Source organism: Eumetopias jubatus, unplaced genomic scaffold (genome assembly GCF_037043125.1).
Source record: "Eumetopias jubatus isolate StellerSeaLion01/CBP00866 unplaced genomic scaffold, mEumJub1_p1.0 scaffold_6, whole genome shotgun sequence".
In the NCBI taxonomy this organism is placed as follows: Eukaryota; Metazoa; Chordata; class Mammalia; order Carnivora; family Otariidae; genus Eumetopias; species Eumetopias jubatus.
The window spans coordinates 34,540,430-34,558,212 of NW_028274812.1; the positions used below are offsets into that span (position 1 = coordinate 34,540,430).

The 17,783-nt window shown below is 41.0% G+C and overlaps 1 protein-coding gene across 1 annotated transcript in view; it reads right to left on the reverse strand.

Moving 5' to 3' along the window:
- LAMA2 (laminin subunit alpha 2) overlaps positions 1 to 17,783 on the reverse strand; it is a 468,253-nt gene that overhangs the window by 20,446 nt on the left and 430,024 nt on the right. Inside the window, exons 57-61 of the mRNA XM_088023741.1 lie at positions 14,523 to 14,699; positions 14,114 to 14,282; positions 2,960 to 3,072; positions 2,433 to 2,622; positions 326 to 481 (exon numbers count right to left, since the gene is read on the reverse strand). Coding sequence (XP_087879867.1) covers positions 326 to 481; positions 2,433 to 2,622; positions 2,960 to 3,072; positions 14,114 to 14,282; positions 14,523 to 14,699 — 805 coding nt within the window. The remainder of the gene's footprint in view (positions 1 to 325; positions 482 to 2,432; positions 2,623 to 2,959; positions 3,073 to 14,113; positions 14,283 to 14,522; positions 14,700 to 17,783) is intronic.

Sequence of the window (17,783 nt, forward strand, 5' to 3'; positions counted from 1 at the left end):
TTATCCTATTTTACAAAAGAGGGAACTTTGTCAAAGGAAGATTAAGTAACTTGCCCCAGACCACACAGCTAGTTAATAGGTATTCAAACCTAGGGAGTCTGGCTCCAGGGTCGACACTCTGTTTGGTGATATTACCTCTCCTAGTCAAATCTATCTAGAAAACCTGTTACTTCTCAGAAAAGATGATTTCCTATTCACCTCAAAGTCATCAGGGGCCAATATGACCTAATAATTCAACATATATGACTCAGGCAGTTATTTAAGCCACACACACACACACACACACACACACACACACACACAAATAAATAAATTAGACCCTTACTGGACCAATTCTTCGGGTAGTGTAGTTGATGGGTAGCCCGCCAACATACAGCATTCCCACCACATCCAGGATATCCGCTTTCTTGGGACTGATGGTTCTGTTGGAGGCATCATCTACATAAATAATTCCTTCTTGCTTAATTCGCATAATCTTAATCTATAAAAAGAAGAAGAGTCATTAAAGCCAATCATGGATAAATTTCAAATATGCAGAGTGTAAGATGTAGGAACTTTTTGGATATTCATCAGGAAAAAATGAAAGAATTTACTAAGTATCTAATATGTGTGAAACCCATAAGTGAAATTAAACCAGTTTTTACAGAATATCCCACACTCTGTCTTTTCCATGACTACCATCTCCAAAAGGGTACAAAATCATCCTGGGTGAGTTTTAGATTAAAGCCTTTGCTATAGGTTGCCAAGGGACCCCATGTATCAGGAGGCATGCATGTTGTCAGGAGCCTTGCTGATTGAGAGCACTGTCCTGAATTAAGTGGGCTGCAAAATTCATGTCCGGTTTTAAACATGCATTCATTTAGCTAAGCCTGGTCTCCCCTGCACAATTTCAGATCTGCTACATCCCTCTGCCTAATAGGCACTTCTCACGTGGAATGGAAGGAAGGGCTGTGCATCAAGGCTGCATAGCCGTTTCCACGGCAGCCGTGATTGGGTACAAAGGGAGGGAGGAAGACGGACAGCTCCCTGATGCTGAAATTACAGCAGTGGGGTGAATTCTCTTTGGGGGCAGGGTGAAATCAGGGGTGTCAAGACTGGCTTGGGCATAAAAAACTTGAGTCTGAGTTTAGGAAAAGGAATGGGTGACCCAGTCTAATGCTGGAGCACAATGGTGGTTTAAAATGACTCTACATCAGGATTAGAATAATTAAGACCTCATTTTACACCTATCTATTCTGGTTTGGGAAGCAATTGTTTAAAAAAAAATCTTCAAAAATAAATCCCTCCTTAACTTGCTGCTTATAGTGTTTAGACTTTCTTTCTTAATCCCAGACGCATTGTGGACCAACAATTTGTCAGTTTTTCAAGTGTCCTGTTTATTCTATTAGCCAGAGAGGAGAATAAGCCTTAATGAGAACTCCTTCATGAAGACCCGTATTTGCTACTCATAAACTCCCAGGCAAATAGGAAGATTCCATTTCTTATTTCCAAGATAACAAATTGATTGACTTTGCATTTGTATTGTATTTTTTCAGGTCCTCTGACTTTTTATAGGATATGCCAAGTCACAGTATGTTAATATATAAAATCCACCACCTAATAATATCAAACTCTCAAAATTAAACATTTTATTGGTCGACCAAGGGAAGCTTTACTGAATAGGCGATCACAGGTGCAGAAACAAATTCTGAGTTTTCATTTTAATCAGGCAGTATATTATCTATTTGCAGTCATGCCAAAGAGGACAGTAAGGCGGCAGATGAGCCTTCTGTGCCCATAATAGTACCAGTTTCTGGGTGTAAGGCCAATGTTTTAAAAGTTGTTCCAAATGGTTATTGCCGGAAATGTGGCCCTAGAGCCCTTTAAACATGATCTAGCAGATTCTCAGACTCTTGGTTTTCACAGACCAGTATGGGGTGTGATGGGGGAGGGGAGGGCAAGTGTTAGGGCCCATTTTAGTTTCCCAGCTTTTAAGTTTGTCAAATATTCATAAAAGAGAGGCCATTTTGGCACCTTTTAAAAGGAAGAAAATACAATCTCAGGACAAATATTACTCCTTTATACTGAAGACATAGAGCTAATTTAAGATTAACATGCTCCATCGTCCCACATTTCTCACTGAGAGTAGCAAAAATGTCTTCAACTACCTGGCCCTGGTTTGTGGCCAGATGTTTGGGAACCACAGTGGTATGGTAATAATGGCATCTTGTGGTACCATGATGAAGCGTGTGACCCAGCCGGGTCCGATTACATTTCCCCAGGCTGGGCAGTTGTCTGTGGTGCTGGCTTTATTTTTAGCCTCAGCCACATTCCAGTAGCAGCAGGGTCAGGATCTGCACTGGCAACACTGTATCTGCACCAGGGGAAGGCTGGCGGCTGCCACCCGGCACCCCCTCAGGGGACACTGCCAACCTCCCATGGACTATTATTACCTTATGCCACTGACCGTCGTTGATTTTGGTGGGGATCATGGTGTGGGTGTCACCGCTTCCCAAGTCATAACTGAAATAGGGCAATCCATTTCTCAGCTGAACAGTAGCAAAATCCGCGTGATTGATCCGAGCCATGTAAAAAAGCAGGCCCGATTCAGCTTCCGTTCGCACTTCAAACTCAATTGTGAGGCTGTGGAAAGAAAGCATGCAAAATAAAACTGAAAAACAAAAGCATTCTTATTCTGAGATGAAGTTGCCTCTGATCCCGTGGGTGAATTTTCATAAAGGACAGTAAAATGTTCTTTGAGATGAGGACTTTCCAGGTGATTTCCAAATCCACTTTTCCTGCTGATTTCCAAAACTGAGCTCCTCAGGCTCAGGCCACTAGAATTCGATTCTCTGTTTTACTCTGTGAATTAAAAGGCTTACTGCATTAAATAAGTGTAGTTGATTAAAACTTGAATAAGTGCAAATACTCCGTTCTTCCACTTATCAGTTCTTTTCCAATATCTTCGAATAATACATACCGGTTTTTAACTTTGGTGTCATCAAAAGCAATTGCAATGTGGCTATTTCTCGAAAGCCCAAACTGCTTGCTCCCTAATAAAAGAGCTGGCTCTGATTCTGCCGCACAAGGACCCTGCAAAATTACCCAGGAGAGAAAGAGGAGATTATGGACTCTGCTCTTTAAAAATTTAATCCTGTTATCTAATTATTTCTTCTATTTTCGCTTAATGTTCTTGTGTAATCTTATTGAAGCTCCTTAAGAAGAAAAACGGTCTCTTACTCATCTCCGTTATACTCTACCACATAGTAGGTACTTCCTATGAAATGTTCAGTGAGTGGGAATCCGTTTTCTTATAGTGCACCTTTGAATTGCCAAATCAATATGCTCAAAAATATTTATTGATCAATTCATGTTTTCATTACCCTCTAAGAAAAAAAAAACTGTTGATGTTTCTGAGAAACCTGGAATTTCCTTTTCATGTTTACTTACTTATGAAGAGTTATAGTCTTCAAAGATGGGATGGGGAAAATGACAAGCTAGCCACCAAGTTATGAGTAGAAAAAATGTGTTCTTTCTTGCCCTCCCCATTTCTGTCTCCCACTATATTACTTTTTCTTGAAAATTATCTGTCTACTAGAAGGCTTCCAGGAATTTAGGCTTTCAAGATGGTGTATCTAAACTTGCAAGTCAGGCCATTCAGGCCCTGAGCCAGTTGCTAGGCAACCCAGTACATTTTTAATGTAACCCATCATATACCATTTCAACTGTCACTGTTCAAAGATCCACTTCCTGGGGTTCTTAGGAGGGAGAGCTCGGTGCAGGACTGGCTTACTTGGTTTAATGCTCTGCTGTCACCATCTTGAGTTTCTTAATACTTTTTTTTTTTTTTGAAAAAGGGGCCCTGCATTTTCATTTTGCTCTGGGCCCTGCAAATGATACAGTCAGTCCTGGTTGGGTGGACTGTGTTTGGCCAGCATAACCCTTAGCTCAGTAGATAATCAAGGCTCCTCAAATTACTGAAGTCATAATTCCTTTCTCTGTTCTCTATTTTCACAAAAGAGCTTGAAGTGCAGGCTGCTTCGGCAGTCTTTGAGAACACGCAGTACTCGAGAAAATAAATAACCTGCACATTCTCAAACAGCACATCTGTTTTTAAGATCTGCACTTAATAGCTTTGGATGGGCCACTACCCCAGTGAGCGCTGACTCAGCAGAGGTTCTCAAACAGCCCAAGGCAGGCTTTTGATGGCACAATGTTCTTCTCAGATAGAAGATGAGATGAATCATCAGCGCACAGGACATTCTTACTTGATGAGGAAAAGCCTTGTTCTCTTTTCTCTTGAGCTTAGTCAAACGGAGCATGCTGCCACAGCAGGTAAAAGGCTTTAAGTGTTTGAAATGCTGTAAAATTGGTCTTCGTGGAAGTATTTCCCTTCTTGCTTCCCAGGAGATGGTCAGTTACAAAGAGCAAACTGTGGCAGAAATTCATACAGATATGTAAAAACCCAGTGGGTAGAGCAGGAAAATGCTATTTATTCGCATAGCTGAATGGCCTCTCTTGGAATCAACATGTGGCCCCTTTCTTATTACACTGCCTGTAAAAAGAGCCCAAATGGAAAGGCTTTGGTAGCTTAATGTCTCAGCCAGCCATGACGCTATTAATAGAACTGGGATCATTTATCAACCTCACCCTATTTCCTGTACAGAGGCCCACTGCTACAAACATTAGTAGCCTGCAGTTCTCCTCTGAAATCTCTAAGAGAACCCTCCCTGCTGTGAGTCCATCAGGGGCAAAATTTGGCTAAAACATCTCTAACCCATCAGCTCTGAAAACTGGGAGATCGGAAAAGTCAGTGGATGCTGAGGAATTAGGGAACCATGATGTGTGGCCGAAAAGAAAACCACCAGCAGGTTGTTATTGTTAATCATTGCAGTCACTCGTCTCGCTACTACTTACAAATATTAATACAAAATAACTTTTCTAATATAATTTTTTAAATGATCCAAGTGGTGATTGTAAAGATCAGGCATTTTATTGGTAGTAGCTGTAGGTCATGGAGAACTTCTGTCTTTATATATTTTGGGCACTGAGACCCAAACGCCACAGGAAGCTTGCTTGCTGGTAGACTGGACAGAGATTTCCAACACTGGCCCTGAGCTGATCAGCAGTTCTCTGTCACATACTGTCAGATCTTCTAGATGCAGAAGACCCTGCTTACGTTATTTTAGGAAAACCTTTGACCAGAAAAGGACAGGGACTTCGTGAGGGTTCTTCTAAGAAGCATTATGTGACACACCCACTGGAAATTGAGGAAGAAGGCCAGTTCCTGCTTCACTTTTATAACAGGCGGATTTTGAGGAGCAGATAGTAATGGTGGTTAACAAAACAGTGTCCTACTGGCCAGTGTTGTAGAAGAGAGTGATAACAAACAGGTCACTCTATTAGGTAGCCTCAAAGTCTAAAACCCATATGCTAAGTTCATTGTATGTTAAGGACACCGACTGATCTTTTATATCATCAATTTGCAACAGGATGGATATTATGAATATTTCTTGAATAAAACGTCTATCACCTTCCTTTATAAAATTGGCAGTTGGAAGAGGACCGAGAAATGCTAGTAGAGGAGAATTTTTAAATGTACGTAGTTTTAGATTTAAATGGGAAGACAGGGGCGCCTGGGTGGCTCAGTCGTTAAGCGTCTGCCTGCGGCTCTGGGATCGAGCCCTGCATCGGGCTCCCTGCTCAGCGGGAAGCCTGCTTCTCCCTCTCCCACTCCCCCTGCTTGTGTTCCCTCTCTTGCTGTCTCTCTCTCTCTATCAAATAAATAAATAAAATCTTTGAAAAAAAATAAATGGGAAGACAATTTTCCCATAATGTTTTTGGTGAAAGTGTAGCCTTCTCCTCTCACTTGGTTAAAGGCAAGTAGGATTGGATCTTGTCTGCGCTGCCTCACTTTCCCCTGGGTGAGTCTGAAACCAGGCCTGACTTGGGACGCATGCAGGAGGGCACAGACCCCAGTGATTCCCCCCTCTCCCTAGAGTCCCTCAGAGGCCCCCTGCTCCTCCTGCTGCTCAAGCATCATTTTTTTTCTCCCTCTAATATCTTAAAGGGAATTTGTGAGATGGAACAGAAAGTACCCTGTGGTTTGCACAGGAATAAGATGATCTTATTTTTCAACATGCTTCCTAGAGAAATCAAAGGGGTAAGAAAAAGGGTCTTCTAATGAGGTAATTCCAAGGAACCTTTTTATTTTTTAAAATTTTTTAAAAAAATTATTTATTTGAGAGAAAGTGCAAGCAGGGGGAGGGAGAGGGACAAGCAGACTCTGCGCTGAGCACAGAGCCTGGCGGGGAAAGCAGGTGTCTCAGTCTCACCACCCAGAGTTCACAACCTGAGCCAAAATCAAGAGCCTGATTCCTCACCAACTAAGCCACCCATGTGTCCCTCTAAGGAAGCTTTGAAAAAGAATGATGGTTGCAAGACAAATTCCTCCTCCAAGCTAATGTGAGCTGGAGGGAAGGCATCATCTTTTGGAAACACTTATCTTTGAAATGTATTAAAACAACAGTAATAATAAAAAAAAAAAACAAACCCACAAAAAAACCCCCCCACAGGCTCATCAATCTCAACACGTTACAATCCTGCCACCTTGTGGGGACTCTTTGAAGTACTGCTAGTGCATAAGGAGGAAAATGGAATCTGGAGGACACAGCGTGCTTGCTTGTCTCTGTTTGGCAGGTGACAAGTTGTGGGCAGACAGGATTTGTGGGGGGGAGGTGGGAAGGGGGAAGTCTGAATGTGGCGGTGCCCGTGCTGATCAGAGCAGTGGCAGAGCTGGAGAGGACTGTGAAGGAAGCCACGCTTCCTAAAGCCGAGCTTAGGCAAATGGATCATGCCACAGATTAGTAACAGTGAAAACTTTTTTGCCTCACAGTTACCCCACCTCAGGTCAGACGAAAGCAGTGGTCATTTCCAACTGCTGTCTGTTGGCTGACACTCGGATATGAGTTACTGGCTTCAGGGTAGCATATGATTGGTAGGCAAGCGTTCCTTGAATTCAGATTGGTGCAGAACAGAGATTTAAATTGCATTTATCAAAACTGGCATCTTTGTTCTTGAAAGCACTGAGTGATGAATGATCATAAAAACTGCATCATTTTCTTCTTTCATGAGTCAGTAATCCCTCTAACGAATGTGGGCTAAAGTCACATCCGAGAATTGGGAGGTTTCTTTGTGATGCTCTTTTTTTAATGGATGAATACTAAGTGGAAGACACTTTCCACGGCATTGACTTTAATGTTCTGAAATATAAAATCCCTACTCAAGCTGTTTATTGAGAAAGTAAATTATGTTACCACCCTGCACAGGAGCTCTTTTGGTAAATATTGGGCATTTGTAGTAATATTTACACACTAACGCCTGAATGGAGATTTCTTGTGGTATGGAAAATGTGTATTTTCCCTTTAAATACACATCAGTGTCCAACTGATTCATCCTTTGGCATGGACTGTGCTTAGCTTTTAAAGTTGTAGTATTAAAGTTGCTAGAGAAATAGCTTTCTTTTGGTCTATTCTTTCCTTCTCTGCCTGCTTCTTTCCCCCAACTCTCCAAAGCCCTTAACAACACAGGGACTCTTCATGGCTATTTATATCACTGTTCTTAGTGTTCACATTTCAGATTTCAAGGTTCAAAATTCAACACTCCAATGAGCTTCAAGCAAAAAAAAAAAAAATACAACCAGTTCATTGTATACAAATCCACACAGGCCGTGCTGGTTATAAAGACTTGGTATAAACACCCTATATACCTGCAGATGGTGATTGTAGAAGTCTACAGTCCTCTCTAAGCCCACCCTCCCACCCTCCCTGAGAAATCTCCACAAATACAATATGTAGAAATATTTAATCCAGCTCTAAATGGGCCAAAGAATAAGAGAAAAGCATAAAGGGAAGATGGGCTACCACACCATCAAATGAGATAATGTACATACAATGCCCTCTGATCAATGGCGTTTTGGCCCTATATTAATGATGGGGCTGACACAGTCCATTTCATGGGGGCAGGGCTTTCTCAGGATACCCTGAAACTGCTCTGGGGTCTAGTGAATGCCATCCTCATGGTGTCAGATGTTGGCAGGGAGGGGTGTGATGATGTAAAGGAGAAGAAGAAGGGGACCGAGAATAGGGGATCGTTTCTGTCCACTCTGCTAGAAGAGAGAGAGGATAGTTCCTACATCAGGAATTAACTTGTCTTAGTTCTTAACTACATTCTTACAATCTAAATTCTGATTAGAAAAAAGGAAGAAGATGGTGAGAATGGAAAATGATGCGAGACTGGAGTTAAAATAGCCATATCCTACTAGAGTCTGTAGTTGTTGAAACACGGAATACCCACCCCCTTTTCTCCATTTGCTCTCCCCCCTAAAAGTGTGAAAGGCTAATTATTCCCACAGAAGAATGTGGTATTACTGTGAGCCAGGCAATGTGCTGGGTGCTTTGCATACAGTGTATCATTTATTCCCTCACGATAATCCTCGCAGGTAGATAGTATCCTCCTTATTTTTCAATGGGTCAGTCTTACATTTAGAGAGGACAAGTAACCCGACAGAATCCAGTGAGTAAAAGTAGGTGGGCTATGGCAGGGCAGGTGGGCAGGCCCAGTTTCCAGACCACTGGAGTAAAGGCCAGTATGCTTCCTTAGTGGCCCCCAACGTGGAGGGCGTGAGGGGGCCATTCACCACGTCGCACTTCCCCAGAGGGGAAATCAGCTCTCTAGTGGGATGCTGCAGAGGAATAAAGGTGGAAAGCCACTGCTTTTGATTTCTCTTTTTAAAAAAGTTATAAAAACAAAACACATGTAAGAATTTTCTTTTAGATGATGAAAATCATCTCTAGTCCATAATCCATCTGCCGTTAGCATCTGATATATTTCTTGCAAGGGTTTTTTAAATGTGTTTTTCTATCTGTTGATGTAGATGTGATTATGCAGTATGTATGGTTTTATATACTGTTTTTTCCACTTCACATAATGTCGTAAGTATGTCATCATCATTTTGTATTGTTTCAATTGAAAGATTTTATGTACAAGAGTGTGATGACATATTAAAATTTGCATTTTATAACCTATTTTTACACTTCCAGAAACCACTAATCATTTTGTTTGGATGGCATTTAATGGGACACCCTACCATGTTTCCAATTTTCAATCTTGAAAACTAGCAGTTTGTGTTTGTAGCCCACACTCCACACTTATCCCAACTGACCTCCACCCATACTCGCTCACTCTGACATTTATATTAATGTCTGATTTCTCAGATCTGCTTCTCTGTCTTTCCCTTGCTAGCAATGATGATATCATATTCATTTTTGCATCTAGTAGGCTCTTAACAGATTATGTTATAAATTGTCAAACCTCTAACTTTTAGTCACCTTTAAAAAGCAGACACTTCTCTCCACACAAAGAACAAAAATAAAAGAAATCAAATTAAAAGATATGTATAGTTCCATGATCTGAAACTGAAGAAATATAACTCAATAGGGATGGAAATTCTAAGAAATGTAATTATGCCCACATAGCATAAACAATTATAAAGTGCAAGAGAAGGGGAGATAGCTGTTGGAATTTAGATACCTGGGTTTTAGTGCCAACTATCAATAATGTGTGTGATCACAGGCCATGAGGTATGTTCTAGGGCTTTGTTTTCCAATGTGTAAGTTAAGAGTCAGAATCTTTAAGGTCTCTTCTAGCTCTGATGTTCTGTGAGTCTTTGCACACCAGCCCACAGGACTGCCACTCAACTTCTCTTTTGCTTTTGTCTTGTCTAAGTGGGATGCTCTGTTTTGGAAAAGTTAAAACATACACTGCTGAGAGAAAATGGAAATTGGAATTAGAACAGAAGGTTACAAGAAAACTTAAACGAGTTAAAATCTCCAGTCCCAGATGGGAAAGTATCTTTATTTTCAGAAAAAGGGAAAAAAATGTGATCTCGAGAAACCATGGACAGAAATGCTTGACACTCCCTATAAAACAAAGTTTGTGTGGGCACTTATAAAAGAAAGGCAATCACTGGGGACCAGCAGGCTTCTCCACCAGTTAACTGTACCAAGTCAAGACTGGCTGGCTGAGACACCTGATGCAAGAGAAGTTCAAGTCTTACAAAGGCCCCCAAGATTGTGGTTGACTGAATAGGGGACCTGATGATGAGCTAATAGCGAGATCTGTTGGTTTAAAACATTAAAGTATTCTCAGGTGTAAAATATAAGGACAGACCAAAGGAATGAGAGGTACTGCTGTCCCCTGAACTGAGCACTTTGAGTAATATGGTCTTTTCGAGGTGCCACATTTTGAAAGGGATATTTCAAACTTAAGAATATTTATCAGTGGAACTATGGGAATTAGAAATTAGGTCACATGAGGGGGTGCCTGGGTGGCTCAGTCAGTTAAGCATCTGCTTCCAACTCAGGTCATGATCTCAGGGTCCTGGGATCGAGCCCCATGCTGGGCTTCCTGCTCAGCAGGGAGTCTGCTTCTCCCTCTCCCTCTGCCCCTACCCCCACCCCCCGTGCGCTCTCTCTCTCTCTCTTTCTCAAATAAATAAAATCTTAAAAAAAAAATAAAATATTTGGCGCCTGGGTGGCTCAGTTGGTTAAGTGTCTGCGTTCAGCTCAGGTCAAAATCCCAGGGTCCTCCAATAGAGTCGCACATTGGGCTCCCTGCTCAGCAGGCAGTCTGCTTTTTCCTCTCCCTCTGCTACTCCCCCTGTTCATGCTCGCTCTCTTGCACTCTCTCTCTCTCGCACACGCGCTCTCTCTTTCTAAAATAAATAAAATAAAATAAATCAAATAAAATCTTTAAAAAACAATATGGAGTTTCCTCAAAAAGTTGAAAATAGAGTTACCGTACAACCCAGCAATTGCACTACTGGATATTTACCCCAAAGATACAAATGTAGTGATCCAAAGGGGTATGTGCCCCCCGATGTTTATAGCAGCAATGTCCGCAATAGCCAAAGCCAAACTATGGAAAGAGCCAAGATGTCCACCAACAGATGAATGGATAAAGAAGATGTGGTACACACACACACACACACACACACACACACACACACACACACACACACCCCACAATGGAATATTATACAGCCATCAAAAGGAATGAAATCTTGCCATTTGCAATGATGTGGATGGAACTGGAGGGTATTATGCTGAGTGAAATAAGTCAATCAGAGAAAGACATGTATCATATGATCTCACTAATATGAGGAATTCTTAATCTCAGGAAACAAACTGAGGGTTGCTGAAGTGGTGGGGGGTGGGAGGGATGGGGTGGCTGGGTGATAGACACTGGGGAGGGTATGTGCTATGGTGAGCGCTGTGAATTGTGTAAGACTGTGTAATCACAGACCTGTACCTCTGAAACAATACATTATATGTTAAAAAAAAGAAGAAGATAGTAGGAAGGGAAAAATGAAGGGGGGGAAATTGAAGGGGGAGATGAACCATGAGAGACTATGGACTCTGAGAAACAAACTGAGGGTTCTAGAGGGGAGGAGCATGGGGGAATGGGTTAGCCTGGTGATGGGTATTAAAGAGGGCACGTATTGAATGGAGCACTGGGTGTTATACGCAAACAATGAATCATGGAACACTACATCAAAAACTAATGATGTAATGTATGGTGATGAACATAATATAATAAAAAAAAAGAATGTTCTGATTTTTAAAAATTCTGTAACTATGTACTTTGATGTATGTTAACTAGACTTGTTGTGGTGATCATTTTGCAATATATGAATACCGAATTATTACATCATACACCTGAAACTAATATAATGTAGGTCAATTATACTTCAATAAGAAAATAAAAATAAAATAAATTTAAAAAAATTTTTTTAAAGAAATTAGGTCACATGAAGAATGCTTGAGATTACTGACTATTTATCCTGGGGAGAAAGACTTTGCTATTTTTTTCTTTTTCTTTTTTAATTGAAGTATCATTGACATACAATGTCACATTAGTTTCAGGTGTACAGCATAGTTGATTCGATAAGTCTATATGTTATGCTATGCTCATCACAAGTGTAAGGACTTAGCTATTTTCAAATCCTGGAAGGAATGCTAGAGAAGACATAAGCTCAAATTATTTCTAGTGATGAGGAGCAGACTGCTCTACAGAACAACCAGTTCCATCATGGAAACTAAGGAAGAAAATGAAATGTTCAAGAGGTTTCAAAATCTGTGCTCAAGACAGCATGTTCCGCCCATCAATTGGCAAGCATGATAAATATGATGCATGTGCTGTCAGAGTATAGTGAGATCCACCCTCTTGGATATATTGGTGGTGAGAATGTAAATTGATGGAACCTTTGGAAAAAGTAATTCAGATATATGTTTTGAGAACCTTAGGCATAGTCATCATTTAATCTTGTAATTATCCATCTAAGAATCTATTTGAAGAAAATAAACAAAGAGAAAGTTTGGTATAGAGAAGCACTCATCAGAATATAGTTTCTAATAGTGAAAAACTAAAAGCACCCTAAATGGCCCACAATTGAGGAAAAAGTAGAATAAATTGTAAAGACAGAGTGTTGCAGTGATAAGGAGCCAGGCTGTATAGTCAGACCTACTGGATTAAAATTCCTATCCTGCCATTTACTGGCTGTGTTGGTAGGTGGGTGACTGAAGCTAGATAATTCTTATCAACTCAACTAAAGATGGGATGACATATCGTTCACAGAGCCATTATGAAAATCACATATAATGTTGAATAGAAATTGTTTAGGCAGTGGTTGGCACATAGTAAGCACTTAGAAGCAGTCATTATGATCATTACTATATGGTAATTATGCCATTTATTAAATGTTTAGTATATACTAGGCATTTAACAAACATTATTAAGTCCTCACGTTAACTCTTAGACTCATGTGTCATTAATAGTGCACAGATGAGGAAATTGAGGAATAGACTGGCGAAATAGCTTTCCCAAATTCATACACATGGTAGACTGGACTGTAGGCATTGCAACCCAGACCGTCCACTCAGGAACCCATGCTCCAATCAATGAAATGATTACCTCCCGTACAACGAAATATTCTGTGTGTCTCTTTGTGTGTGTGTGTGTGTGTGTGTGTGTGTGTGTGTGTGTGTCTTTCTCTCTCTCTCTCTCTCACACACACACACACGTAATTGAGATAGGGAAACTGAAGGACTCCATAAAAGATCTGCTTTTTGCTCTTTTTTGCTCCTCTGCTCCTCTCTTCTCGCTAGGACCTGTGCCCTCACCCCACTTTGCACACACCTCAGAATGCAAACAGTGTATGTCCTCCTTGGAAGGGACAAAGAGTTAATGATTTCTTTAGAATAGATAACATTTAAGGAAGGACCAGGTGAGAATGGCCAGACAAAGCTATCATATATGTATTCCAGATCACCAGCCTAGAATCTTGACGCCAAGGTCCCCTGGCTCCAAGGAAAAATACCTGGGCCCTTGTGTTTGTTCTAACCAGTTCCTAGATGCCTGAGAGAACAGGACATGTACACTGGACCACAATTCTCAATAAAAACCCCCCAGGCCCGAACAAAGACGAGACTCATACTCCTTTCCTTTTTGAGTCTCCCAGACCCTCCGAATATATGTGCTCTCTCTGTATCTCCAATAAACTCTGCTCTCACTTCCTGTGGGCTCATGTTTGATTTCCATCCCACGAGAAGCCAAGGACCCTCTTGGCTGGTCCTGTGAGACCCTCTCTGGGTCCATGGACATGGCCTGTCAGTATCATAATCAGACATACACATTTGATGTTTAATTATGTATTACCAGTTTTAAAAAACAGAATACCGAATGATATACATGATATGAGATCTACTATTTAAAATGCAAATAAAAGGGACTGAAAATTAATATGGTTGCCTCCGTGTGGTGATATGATAGGTGAATCTCGTTTTTGATTCTGTAGATGTTTCTTGGCTATGCTAACTTTTCAGCTGAAAACACATGCCATTTTATAAGGAAGAAAATTAAAGCAGAACAGATATATAAGTAAAAGTGATCCAGGAAAGATGTAAGGATCAATTACCCTCCCTCTAATTCTAGGAGTAGAGCATACTAGCTATCCTGAATTATCTTCTCTCTGAAAACAGTTAAAAATGAAAAGCATTAGAATATAAACACTTACATGTGCCACAATTGGGGTGGGTGTGGGGAAGGCAGGGGTGGGGACTGGCTCCGGCTGGGTCACTAGTTCAGCTGGAACTGCTCCATCTTCATCCTCAGGGGGCTTCTGATGGGCGCAACGACCAATGTCCGCATTTTTGAAGGATACAGGCTGTGCAAAGTCCATGGGGCTAGTGGAAAAGAATTAAAATCAAGTACTTTTTATTATTTTTCATTGTCTCGCTGCCTTACAATTAAATTCTCCCTCCCCCTTCGAAAGGCCATCAGTGCAATTTTTAAAAAAATCTAATGAGAAGCTCTTCATTGTTTCCTCTCTGCCCACCCTGCCTTGGTTTTAGATAGAGTGTAGAGTGATCCCCATACAAAAAAAAAAAAAAAAAAAAAAAAAGGTAGCCAGCAGAGGTACTTACACAGAGTTTATAACAAGGTTCCATACACAGCCTTCAAAAGGAGGAATATTTCTGAGAGGCGGAGGCTGAAATTCAGGTGGAGCACCCCCAACGAAAAGCTTTTTAACTTGGATTGCCTGTTCTACTGTCAGGTTTTGCATATGGCTTCTGTCTTCATCGACTTGAACAATAAAGATGCTGATAAAACAGTGAAAATAAGCAGTATTAAGCACATAACATCCAGTATAGTTGGAAAATCAAACTCTTTTCCTGCTACCCCTCTCCCCTTCCTCCAGGAGCTTTTAAGGGAGCCAACATTTGATAGTGAGGAATTCTACACTAAGCTAATGATACTGCTTCTCAGGATCTTGTCCCTCTGCCTCCCTGGTTAGCTCTCCCTGAGAGTTGACTGAAAGGTGGTGATGGTGGGGCTACAAGCCTAGCCTTTGGTGCTGTTGACAACAGCGGCCCGACACAGAAGCCTGTAGAGCTGAGGCTTCCGTACAGTGTGCTTATGTCTAATCGCAAAAGGCTCAGTGGGTTTAGCACAGCATGGGGCACATGCTGTTCTGTTCTTTATTTCTTGGTTTGTGCTAGCTATTATCTTCTTGCTGGGGGACAAACTCTGCTCCTGAGAGTTTGGATTGCAGGACTCGACAGCGAACACTTACAGGGCATTTTATAAAGAACATAGCTGCTAGCTTTTTAAAATTTTTTTAAAGATTTATTTATTTGAGAATGAGAAAGAGCAAGAGGGAGAGCATGCCAGAGCGCAGGAGCAAGGGGAGGGGCAGAGGTAGAGGGAGAAGCAGACTCCCTGCTGAGCAGGAAGCAGGGCTGATCCCAGGACCCTGGGATCAAGACCTGAGCTGAAGGCAGACTTAACCAACTGAGCCACCCAGGCACCCCAGCTGCTAGCTTTTGAATAGAAGAGGCAGGCAAGAACATCATGCTAATTGTTCCTTGCAATGATTTTCCTTAGTGACTGTTTCATTAATTTCCCTAATTTGCTTATGAGAGAGAACTCACACACTATTGAGAACCTCATGCTACTTATTCACAACAATCCCTGGATCCTGGGGCAAAGAATCAAAGGAGACAAGAGTTCTGATGACAAAAATGACCAAAGGCATTTTTTTCTTTTGTTCTAGAAGCAGGTTTTGAATTTTAGTCCCAAACAGGGAGCATGAAACTATTAGTAGTAGTCACTAGCCTGAGGATCACGAATGGATTACTAAAAACTTACTACATATCTGGGGAGAAAACCAAAGTACTTAGATGGAAAACTCAGTCCTAAAATGTCATCTTACTTGATTTTATAAAGAATAAAAACCACATGTGGAACTAGAAATAATAAACCAGGGCAAAGAGACTCTGAAATGGTCCTGAGCAATTGGTCCACTTTGAGACAGTTCAGATGTAAGAGAATGAAAAAACAATTGGATTTCATTGGTGCTCATAATGTCATTGGTTCAAGGAGTGGAAAGGGAGCAGGTTGGATTTATTTTCAAAGGAAACATGGGGGGAAATGACGTATTGGTTTTTTACCAGACTCTGGAAGAGTGTGTTGGCAAAAATCAGGAGGTTCAACATTATTGCTAAGAATGCTGGTGGTTTTATGAGACTTTCAGAAAAACACTCACTGCTGGGCATGTGTGACTCACTGAGAAGTCCCCCCCACTCCCCCACACCTCTTTTTTTTTCTTTTTCTAAAAGCAACCTCTTACTAACATGACATAGCAATGTTCCTAAGAGTTTTAATGAGGGGTTTAAGCCACTATTAAAGATTGTCCAAGGAGAGCATATCTCTGCCCTTGGTTAGAGTTTCAGAGAGCCAGAGGCCCTCATGTTTCTGATGTAGACTGTCTGATCTGGTTCTGCCCCAAGGGCCATTATAGTGGTCCTTTCTTACTAGATCACAGGGTGGAGATAGAGAATGAGCATGAGCTTTCAGAAGGAACAGACTGGAATTAAGTATTAGTGTAGAAGCTTACTGTGTGACCTAGGCCAGTTATTTAATCTTGCTCAGTTTCACTTCATTCATTTATAAAATGAGGATAAAAATATCTACTTTAAGCTATGGAAAACATTAATTAAGGGATTGTACTGAAGCTGTATTACTTAATAAGGGCATCGCTAGAAGACTAGCTAAATCCTGCTTGTATTTTACATTCTAGGAGCACCAAACTAGATCACGTATTTAGTTCTTTTGTAAAGAGGAACATTACCAATATATCCATTATGATTCTGGTGTATTTCCTCTTTTTTAAGTAATTCTTTACTGAGGACCTATTATATGCAAAAAGCACTATAATAAACATTACTATTAGTATTATGACAGGTTAGCTGTATTTTCTTACAAGTTCAACAGTTGATTCTTAGAGTTCCATAATTAGACATTTCATTACTAATATTCTGTTTCTTGTTTGTTTGGAATATCAGTCTAAGCTTTTGCTTTCAAACGACTGCCAAATGGGTTATATATGCGCAAGAAGATATTAAGAGAAGTAGGTGTCCTGACATTTGTAATTTACATGGAGGACAACGTCTGCAATTTTATTTATTTTTAAAAAAGATTTATTTATTTGAGAGAGAGAGAGAGCATGCATACATGAGTCCCAGCACACTTGCATTAAGGGTGGGGGAGGAGGAGCAGAGGGAGAGGGAAAGGGAAAGAGAGAATCCCAAGCAGACTTCCCACTGAGCATGGAGTCCAACACAGGGCTCCATCTCATGACCTTGAGATCATGACCTGAGCTGAAATCAAGACTCAGATGCTTAACCGACTGAGCCACCCAGGGGCCCCTGCAATTTTATTTTGATTGAACATATTTTGGATGGTAAGAAATATTTGGGTTGCAGTGTCCAAATCACGATCACCATTCTGGAAATCCCAGATTATTCCTGAAATATTTGATCTAACTTTGGTGGCCTTCAGGCTAATTCTATACCTGTATGAAGAATGCTCTCACAGAGGAGAAAACTACTTGCCTATGCATCTACTCCAGACTCTTAGGGTTGAATGCTTTTGTCCAGTCAGAACAACTGGCCCCTTAGGTGGAATTCAGGAAAAGGGTTAGAGGGCAAAACAATTATAGAAGGCAGGGATCACTGGACCACTGGACCACAGAATTAGACACCAAAGTGACTCAAGTGAGATTTTTTTCAGAGGAAGGGGTAGAAAAGGAGAGAGGTTGAGGGAGGAAGTGTAAAGAGAAGCAGAGGGGGAGAGAATAAGGCAAGAACAATCTTGAAAAGTTTGCCTCTCAGTTTGATAAAAAT